This window comes from Sabethes cyaneus, chromosome 2 (genome assembly GCF_943734655.1).
Source record: "Sabethes cyaneus chromosome 2, idSabCyanKW18_F2, whole genome shotgun sequence".
NCBI classification, from domain to species: Eukaryota; Metazoa; Arthropoda; class Insecta; order Diptera; family Culicidae; genus Sabethes; species Sabethes cyaneus.
This window is the reverse complement of record NC_071354.1, coordinates 5,367,315-5,377,884: the sequence shown is the minus strand read 5'-3', so window position 1 is coordinate 5,377,884 and position 10,570 is coordinate 5,367,315. Positions and strand designations below refer to the sequence as shown.

General features: G+C 45.3%; 1 protein-coding gene across 1 annotated transcript; it reads left to right on the top strand.

Annotated features, from left to right (window-relative positions):
• Positions 1–1,912: 1,912 nt before the first annotated feature.
• LOC128738934 (uncharacterized) lies at positions 1,913–7,288 on the top strand. Its single transcript, XM_053834428.1, has one exon. It carries the CDS (start codon positions 1,913–1,915, stop codon positions 7,286–7,288), a length of 5,376 nt encoding a protein of 1,791 aa, XP_053690403.1.
• Positions 7,289–10,570: the final 3,282 nt, after the last annotated feature.

Below are 10,570 nucleotides of genomic sequence, written 5' to 3'. Positions count from 1 at the left end.
AACCCTCGCCGCGTCTCGAAGGGACTCGAGAGTGTCCCAGAGATGCGTACGAAACCCATCACTCGATCCAATGTAGCTCTGATCAGTTGCGTCAGTTTGTCCGGAAAACCGTGTTCGTGCATTGCCTGCCATAGCTTGTTTCGATCGACTGTTTCGTCGATCGACGCTGCTTTGAAATCAATAAAGATGTGATTCGTGGGCACGTTGTACTCCCGACATTTCTGCAAGATCTGTCGGATAGTAAAAATTTGGTCCGTAGTTGCGCGAGCCCTCATGAAACCCGCTTGATAATTCCCTACGAAACCTTGTGCTATCGCACATATGTTCCGTGATAAAAAGTAATCAGCACTGGGGGGTTGACAAAAAGGGTGGGAAGGTGATACTAACCGGGGGGAAGCCAAAACTCAGAAAAGGGGAATCAGAAAAGGGAGCCAGAACTGAAGTGGTTGACAAAAGGGGAGGGGGTTCGTAACAGGGGGAGACCTTAACTCAGAAATACCTGGACGGTTCTTCATCAAACTTGGCACACATGTTCCTTGCATTATGAGAACTTTCGTTACAATAACAGTTGTACAATAGACTGTGAGACAAGGAGGCACCGAATAAGATCGGGCAATCGGCTTGATGAATATTATCAATTATTAAATCTAAAATGTACATAAGTCTACCTACACTAAATAATCCTAATTGATCTTAAATCTAACTAAACTACAATTGATCTTAATTCTACTTAAACTATAATTATACTAAATTTGAGTTAAATAATGATAAACTTAAACCTATTTATAATGATTATCAAAATTAATTATCTACATTAAAATTGATATGTTACTGTAACATCCCTAACGAGGTGATAAGAATGAAGAGAGGAGAGATTTGATAGAGCGCACTCGCAAACCAATTCGATATCCACTGATAGTGATGATTGTAGATAATAGTCGATAGAATTGTACATAATAGTCAGTACGAAATATACCATCCAAGCGTGTACATATAGTAATCGCATCCCGTGTTATCCAATTTATTGAATCTGAAATTAATCCAGTACCGTGACTGGAAAAGGGGTTAATCGTGTGCTAATCCTGATCTTAAGTTAAGTTACTTAATTCCTAGTGGCGAAATACGGTCGATACGTGTGCATTAAGTGCAAATTAATCTCCGCAAAGTGCATTTTACACCCGCACAGAGCCGTGCAAGTGGCAGTGAATAGAACCATTGACGGAGGCATTGTGCTCCGTATTCCCCGGTGGACTCATCGTGCTGATCAGACTTTCTGGGCCGTCGATTTCGCGACGGTGGAAAATCCTTCGAGGACGGAACGGGTAAGCCCCCCAACATATGGTCCTTCGAGCCGGATCGAAGGTTGCCCCGACCAGAAGGGAACGTACAGCAGGTACGGTGAGTACGCCATTTCGTTGTTCGGCCACGTGCAATAGCTTTGTGCTGACCAAGCCAAGCTATTTTACGCCATTGTGATTGCGCGTAAAGTGAATAAAGGCCACAATAGGCAGCTTTTCGATACGTTGCTTTGATGCAGCAACGGTGTGCTGGACCAGAGAGATTTTGGCGAATAAAATAAATCGAAAAGCTGCTACTGAAAATTGATTTGCGTTTTATTTCATTATATTTGGTGGTGGTGGGTGGTAAGTTGACTCGCGTGAGTGGTACGCCGCGTCGGGAAGGAGCTTTACGTACGATTTACGTACCATTCTCGGGTTTTCGTTCGCGTTAAATTGGCACACCGCGACGGGAAGGATTTTTGACGATCGATTTGTGTCAATTTCGTTATCCGCGTCGTGTAGAAGACGGTACGACGCGCCGGGAAGGAGTCCGTTATCCGATTTACGTACCGTTTTCCGTATTTTCCGATTTGTGGTGGTAGTGAAAAGTGGTTGAAGTGTAGTGAGCCAAGATGTCTACGAAACCGGAGAAGAGGTTGGCTGATTGCCTTACAAAGCGAAAGGCGTTGCTGGTTATCCAAGAGTCCGTAGAGAAGTTCATAAAGCAGTATGACAACGAGAATGACGTGTACCAAATTCCGATTCGACTTGAGGCGTTAGACAGAATTTATACCGAATTCCAAGATCTGCAGGCGGACATTGAGAAGTACGATGACGCTGAAAAATTGGAGGAGCGTATGGAAGAGCGAGCAGTTTTCGAATCGAGATTTTGCTCCGCAAAGGGGTTTCTACTGATGAAGCGTTCCACAGATCCGAACCAGTCAACAGTGTTGAATACATCACTAACAGCCAACAATCAACCAGCATCGACTAGTTTCCATCTACGGTTGCCAAAAATTGATCTTCCAAGATTTGACGGTGATTTCTCTCGATGGCTTTCCTTCCGTGACACGTTCACTTCCATGGTCCATTCCAATGCGGACATTCCGACAGTAGCAAAGCTACAGTACCTTCTACAATCCTTGGAAGGAGAAGCTCATAAGCCGTTTGAGTCAATCAATATAGAAGCGGACAACTATGCACTCACCTGGGATACTTTACTGAAGCGCTACGACAATAAACGGTATTTGAAGCGACAATTATTCCGAGCCCTTTATGATATCCCACCACTGAAGAGAGAATCCCCAAAGGAGTTACACGATTTAGTAGACGATTATCAGCGACATGTCAAGGCATTGGCGAAGCTTAAGGAACCTGTCGGCTATTGGGACACTCCGTTGATCAATCTGTTGATTTATAAGCTGGATCCTACAACCCTCCGAGCCTGGGAGGAAAAGACTAGCAGTAGTGACGACGTCACGTACGAGCAGCTAGTAGACTTCCTGTATCAACGGGTCCGAATGTTGAAGTCCGTCGTCACTGATTTGAATCATCGTTCTACTCAACCCGGCCAAGTGAAGGTGGCCGGTCCCACACAAACCCAGAAGAAACCATTCAAGATGGTATCCAATTCCGCCACGGCTGAAAGCAAATCCTATACTCCGAATTGTATTGCGTGTCCGGAGAGCCATTTCCTTTTCCAATGTCCAGCATTTTCCAAGATGTCCGTTCACCAGCGTCGAGAGCTGGTATCCCAGAAGCGCCTATGCTGGAACTGTTTCCGCTCTGGACACCAAAGTCGGAATTGTACATCCAAGTATAACTGCCGTAATTGCCACCAGAAACATCATACCTTACTGCACGAAACTGTAGAACCGAAGGTTCAATCCACATCAGTTGTCGTTTCTGGTCATCCAACCCAACAACCGATTCCATCCACGTCTAGTGCCGCTAAGACCCCCAGATCAGAGAATTCCAACACCCAAATAAGCTTGTCGGTACAATCGTGTCAATCCACTGTCCTGTTGGAAACTGTCAACCTCCTAGTTATGGACCAGAACGGAAGGGAGCATTCCGCTCGCGCCCTTTTAGATTCGGGCTCCATGTGCAGTTTCATTACGAAGAAATTGGCCAATACACTCAACCTCCGTCGTACGAAAGTAGACATCGCCGTGTCAGGAATCGGAGAAACGTCGAAGCAGATCAAACGCAAATTGACAGCTACTATCAAATCCAAGCTGCTTTCGTACAGTACCACACTCGATTTCCTAATCCTGAAAAAACCTACAGTTTGCCTACCAACTACAGCAATTGATGTGTCATCGTGGAAGTTTCCTGAAGTTACGTTAGCCGATCCATACTTCCACATTCCAGCCGACATTGACATGATTGTCGGTGGGGAAATCTACCACGACTTGCACACTGGCAACAAGGTATTGTTCGGCGAAGGACAACCTGTATTCGTCGAGACCGCTTTCGGATGGACTGTCACAGGAAAGGTATCAATCCAATCATCCGAAATCCCCCGAGTATGTCACCTCACCACTGTGGACCGAAACTTGGAACAAGCTCTCCAGAAATTCTGGGAGTTAGAAGCTGTCGAACCGTGTTCTAAGTTCACAACCGAAGAAAATCTCTGTGAAGAACTGTATGCCACTACCACCACTCGCGATTCGTCGGGTCGTTACGTTGTATCCTTGCCACTCACCCGCGATCCGCTCGTCACTCTCGGTAATTCACGTACCATTGCCGAACGTTGCTTGTTAAACCTCGAAAGACGTTTTAAGCGAGATCCAACCACCAAAGAGGCCTACTGTCGCTTCATGGAAGAATACGAACGCCTAAACCACATGGTGAAACTCGTGGATCCAGTAGACGAAACCCAGCCACACTGCTACCTGCCTCACCATCCGGTGTTCAAAGAGTCCAGCACTACCACGAAGATTCGAGTCGTCTACAACGCGTCTTGCAAGACCTCGTCTGGATTCTCTGTGAACGACTTACAGTTAGTTGGACCCGTCGTTCAAGAAGATCTACTGTCGATCCACATCCGATTCCGCATCCACCAGATTGCATTCGTTGCCGACGTGGAGAAAATGTACCGGCAAATCCTGCTGAACCCCTCGTGTCGCCGGTATCAACTTATCCTCTGGCGTCCCAACCCAGATCAACCGATCGCAACGTACGAATTACAAACCGTAACGTACGGTTTCGCGTCAGCTCCATTCTTGGCAACCCGTACACTCCAACAAATTGCGCTGGACGCAGCCGTAACATATCCAGCCGCAGCCGCGGCAGCTCAGAGAGACTTCTATGTGGATGACTTCCTGTCTGGTGCCGACACTGTTGAATCCGCAATCCGCATCCGCCGTGAGATGTCCGCCATGCTATCAGCCGCAGGCTTTCCACTGAAGAAATGGGCTTCAAATTCTCCTGAAGTCCTAGCCGATATCCCCACAGAAGACCGTGCCTTTGCGGATTACCATGATCTTCAGGATGATCAATCCGTATCCACTCTCGGACTCATCTGGGACCCGAGATCCGATGTGATGAGCTTCAAGGTTCAACTTCCATTGCCAGCACCAACTCTAACAAAACGGAAGATTATGTCGTACGTAGCGCAGATATTTGACCCACTTGGCCTGGTGGGACCAGTAATAGTAATCGCGAAGCTCTTTATGCAGCGCTTATGGTCGCTGAAGACCGATGAAGGAGATTCCTACGAATGGGATCGTCCTCTACCTCCATCTCTCCAAACCGAGTGGAAAGAATTCCACGGAACACTTGATACCATCGCCACTCTCCGAATTCCACGTTGTGTATCCTTGGCTAACGCAACCTCATTCCAACTCCACTTCTTTTCCGATGCCTCACAGAGAGCATACGGAGTATGCTGCTACGTTCGCTCAGAATGCGCCGAGAGCGTTCATGTCCAGTTACTGACGTCCAAGTCCAAGGTTGCTCCGTTAGCTAAGTCACAAACAATCGCACGTCTGGAGTTGTGTGGGGCCGTATTAGCAGCCAATGTTTATAAGAAAGTAATCCAAGCTCTTCCACGACCCGCTGAAGTTTTCTGCTGGACAGACTCGTCCACTGTACTACACTGGTTAGACTCCCCGCCATCCCGATGGAAACCATTCGTAGCTAACCGGGTAGCTATGATCCAGGAAACTACCGAATCCTGTCATTGGAACCATGTTCTAGGAACCTCCAATCCAGCTGATCCTCTTTCCCGTGGTGTCAATCCGGTCGACATCGAACAACATTCGCTTTGGTGGAATGGTCCGGACTGGCTATCCCTGCCACCATCTCAGTGGCCCGTGAGCGAGTTGCCATCGCTCGACCCTTGCTGGATGTCAGAAGCCAAACCCAAAGTAGCTATGATCGCTACTGTCGACTCAACGTTCTCCGATCCACTATTCAGCCGATTTTCCAGCTTTAACAAGCTTCGTCGATGTATTGCATATTGGATGCGATATTTTCGTGCTTTGAAAGCAGCCTCCAAGAAGACCACCATCGTACCTTTTGAATATTTGACCACTGCTGACTTCCGTGAAGCAGATATCGCCCTTTGCCGACTAGCCCAGCGTGAATCGTTTCCAAAGGAAATTTCCAATCTTCTCTCCGGCGATAGAGTTGCAACGTCATCGCCATTGAAATGGTTGAAACCGAAGATCAGCGTAGAAGGCATCATCCGAGTCGGTGGGAGACTCGGCAACGCCGCTGTTTCCGAAGATGCCAAATTTCCAATTCTCCTTTCGTCAAAACATCCGCTAGCGATTCTGCTGGTCAAGTACTACCATCATACCCTGCTGCATGCTGGTCCCCAACTAATGCTTGCCACAATTGGCCAGAAGTTCTGGATCATTGGTGGCCGAAACTTAGTTCGTCGCATATACCACCAGTGCCATACGTGCTTCCGTAGTAAACCCGTCTTGGTGCAGCAGAGTATCGCCGATCTACCAACGTCAAGAGTCACACCAACAAGACCGTTCGCCGTATGCGGGATAGACTATTGTGGTCCCGTGTATATCAAGTCTCCGATACGCAACCGAGCCCCAACAAAGGCATACATCGCTATTTTTGTATGTTTTGCAGTCCGTGCCGTGCACATCGAGCTGGTTTCCGACCTATCTACGGCGGCTTTCTTAGCCGCACTCCGCCGTTTCGTCGCCCGACGTGGATGGATGAGTGAAATCCACAGCGACAACGGTACTGCCTTTAAAGGTGCAGCAAACGAGCTGCACAGAATCTACGAGATGCTGAAATCCAACGAAACGGATCGGAAACAAATCCTCGACTGGTGCGCGGAACATGAAATTGTTTGGCGTTTCATCCCTCCACGAGCACCGCACTTTGGCGGGCTGTGGGAGGCCGCCGTTAAATCAGCCAAGAACCACTTATTACGCGAAATTGGCACAGTCAACGTAACCTATGAGGACATGGTCACTCTATTAGCCCAAGTGGAAATGTGCCTGAATTCCAGGCCCCTGGTTCCAATTCCCACCGATCCGTCAGACCTGAAGGTATTAACGCCAGGACACTTCCTGATCGGAACCAGTTTCCAAGCCGTCCCAGATATCAACTTAAGCGACATCCAGGACAACCGTCTAACTCATTTCGAGCTCACACAGAAGCGATTCCAGCGAATCTGGTCCAGGTGGGCACCAGAATATCTCCAGCAACTACAGTCGCGAGCGACCAAGTCCAGCTCTCCCGTCACAATCACACCAGGCGCTGTTGTGGTGATAAAGGACGATAACCTGCCACCAATCCAGTGGCCGCTCGGAAGGATCACCAAGGTGCATCCGGGCAAGGACGGCGTGGTACGCGTCGTCACCCTAAGAACTGCAACCACCGAAGCTGTCGTCCGACCGGTTGCAAAGATTGCGCTGCTGCCGATGCAGGAGCATCTAGAATCCGTAAATGACCAGGTAGAGCACGCCAAAATTGCTCGAGGCCTTCGTGGGAATCAAGCAGGTAATTGCGGTTCCAATACCTTACAGTAACCTTGTCAAGGCTACCTGGTCTTTCTTTTCCCAGACGATCGACGATAAACAAAGGCATTGTTTATCAATATCCGCTTCAGTCGCTGACCCAAGCGTAGACGACAACCCAAACGTGGCCGACCGGCACGTGCTTCTCACATCGTTAGAAGAGATCTACAACTTGAACAACAAATAGATTTGAATTCGTAGTACCAGTGTTGAACTAGCTAGGCCAGTTCAAGGTGGCCGGAATGATGAATATTATCAATTATTAAATCTAAAATGTACATAATTCTACCTACACTAAATAATCCTAATTGATCTTAAATCTAACTAAACTACAATTGATCTTAATTCTACTTAAACTATAATTATACTAAATTTGAGTTAAATAATGATAAACTTAAACCTATTTATAATGATTATCAAAATTAATTATCTACATTAAAATTGATATGTTACTGTAACATCCCTAACGAGGTGATAAGAATGAAGAGAGGAGAGATTTGATAGAGCGCACTCGCAAACCAATTCGATATCCACTGATAGTGATGATTGTAGATAATAGTCGATAGAATTGTACATAATAGTCAGTACGAAATATACCATCCAAGCGTGTACATATAGTAATCGCATCCCGTGTTATCCAATTTATTGAATCTGAAATTAATCCAGTACCGTGACTGGAAAAGGGGTTAATCGTGTGCTAATCCTGATCTTAAGTTAAGTTACTTAATTCCTAGTGGCGAAATACGGTCGATACGTGTGCATTAAGTGCAAATTAATCTCCGCAAAGTGCATTTTACACCCGCACAGAGCCGTGCAAGTGGCAGTGAATAGAACCATTGACGGAGGCATTGTGCTCCGTATTCCCCGGTGGACTCATCGTGCTGATCAGACTTTCTGGGCCGTCGATTTCGCGACGGTGGAAAATCCTTCGAGGACGGAACGGGTAAGCCCCCCAACACGGCTAGTACACAATAATTTAACCATGACCATTTTGTTTTCGTACGAACCATTTTGTTTTCGTACGAGACTTCAGTTTTACTTAGATTTTACTGACTGATTGATAAAATTGGTCTAGAAGGCGGGGTGGTTGTGCACTTTTTCCATACGGTTTACTTTCAAGACATCAACTTCGTGTAGGTTCTATGGAAATAAATATTTGGGAGGGATGGTTTGGTTACTTTTGTCTGAAATACAAGTGAACGAAGTCGCAATTGTATAACTTCGTCGTCCGGGTCAAGGGAAGTAACAATCGTTCTTGCACGTGGCTGATTGTAAAATAAAAATGGAAAAACTTAAATAAAACTGTACATCAATTTTGACTGCTTACAAATTGCATAATGGTTACAATCATCACAAAACAAAACTGTTGAATATTTTTTCTTTCCAACGACATATTGATTATGGGCCCTATTCTCACAGTCACCTCACCTAATTTTTTTGAGTGAGGCGACAATTTGCGATTCAGAGAGTCACCTGAGGGACTCCGCTCCCCTGGGTGATCGATAAAATCTAAGCACATGCAAGATTTGTGCTTTCTACTACGTCAAGCTTATTGCGCAGATTTGAAGGAATGTAAATAACACCAATTATGACTACTGAATTCTCGACCTTGATTTTTAGCCTTATTTATTCGAGCGAATCCTCCATCAATAGCGTCAATTTGGACCTCTTAATTGTTTACTTTTAATGCACTCATATAAGTACAAATCATTGTGCGAGACATTAGCATGACAGCTCGTTTGTTTATTTTCTGATTTTCATTAACAGGAAATGCAGTGGAATGGAATTCACACCCAATATTAAGGTAAGTGTCTAATGAAATAAAGATTTATTAATCATTTTCTCTTTACTGTTTACTCTTTACGCCCATTTAGCTCCGGGGTACAATGGTCTGGTCAAACAAGCCTGTCGTCGTATGTTCGAATCTCGACTGGGCGGGACCGCTACAGAGTTAATCCAGCTTTCCACGAGCGATAATGGTGGATATTAGGCACAAATGGGCACAATCTTTTGACATTCATTGCGGGAGCGTCGAGTTCCCCCTGACGGAGTTGCTATGGAAACATCCATGATTGTTTGTTGTTGGAGTGTAAAAATGTAAACATTGTTTCATTTTGCAGATCAGCTGAAAAGGAACATAATTGAACGGATAAGAAGTTATATGTATTGTGGCTTTGCAGTTTTCGCAAACTTCAGAGAGAAAGTCCAAATACGCAACGGAAAGTTTCTTATCAAGTCGAGACACTGTTCGAAAGCAAACTTGGCAACGGCTCGACCAATATGAAGTTAATGTTTGCCTCTGAATGCACTCGAATGTTTAATTCACACGACTGTAAAAAGCATTCTGAGTCGGTGCTTTCAGGAAATTATGTCTGCAAACCACTACAAAAATTTGAGTCCGTTCTGTTATATTATGTTCAGTTATGATCAGCTGAAGATTTTCAAAATTAAACGACGTTTACATTTTTACACTCGAACAACAAACAATCATGGATGTTTCCATAGTAACTCCGTCAGGGCAAACTCGACGCTCCTGCAATGAATGTCAAAAGATTGTGCCCACTTGTGCTCAATAGCCGCCATTATCGCTCGTGGGAAGCTGGATTGAATCTTGTTGGTTTTTCTAACTTTGGAACGATCTCGTAGAAGTTTTTATGACCCCAATCCTGGACAGTCAGAGTTCTGTGCCACTTCTGTTACGGACTGTGGTGATGCGATGTCCGATTCATCACCAATTGCCGGTGGATGGAGACGGAAATTCGATGATGCCAAGACTTCCCATCCTGTAAATTTCTAGTGTATTTGGACTCGGCTGCGACTAAGACAACTTTTGCCCCTTCTCTGACCACCAGTACTTCAAATCGTTCGTCAGAAAATGTTGGATCCGAGTTTTCGATTTTCGTGGCCATGCCAAAAGAACTGTATCGCCGGTTTTTATTCTTGGCTTTTACAAATAACGTTGTATTTCTAAACAGTCAAAATTATTGGCTATTGTTCATGTTTATCATAAAACCATGGGTTTTCCTTTCCTTTAGAACAACGGGGAATGCCAAATTCTAAATCTCACTCCCGCTTTTGCTTTGTTTGTTTCGTTCCATTGCAGAAATAAACTCTACCAAGAAATTTCTAGAAAACTTCTGTACAGCTTCTGTTTTCGATCGACTGATGTAAAAATATAGAAAACCAATCAGGAAATTGTTGTTTGATCAGCTCTCAAAACCTTGCAACTATTCGTAACGGTCGCACTATTAGATGTTTTGAAATGAATAGAAAACTAAAATTCAGTTTGGTCTA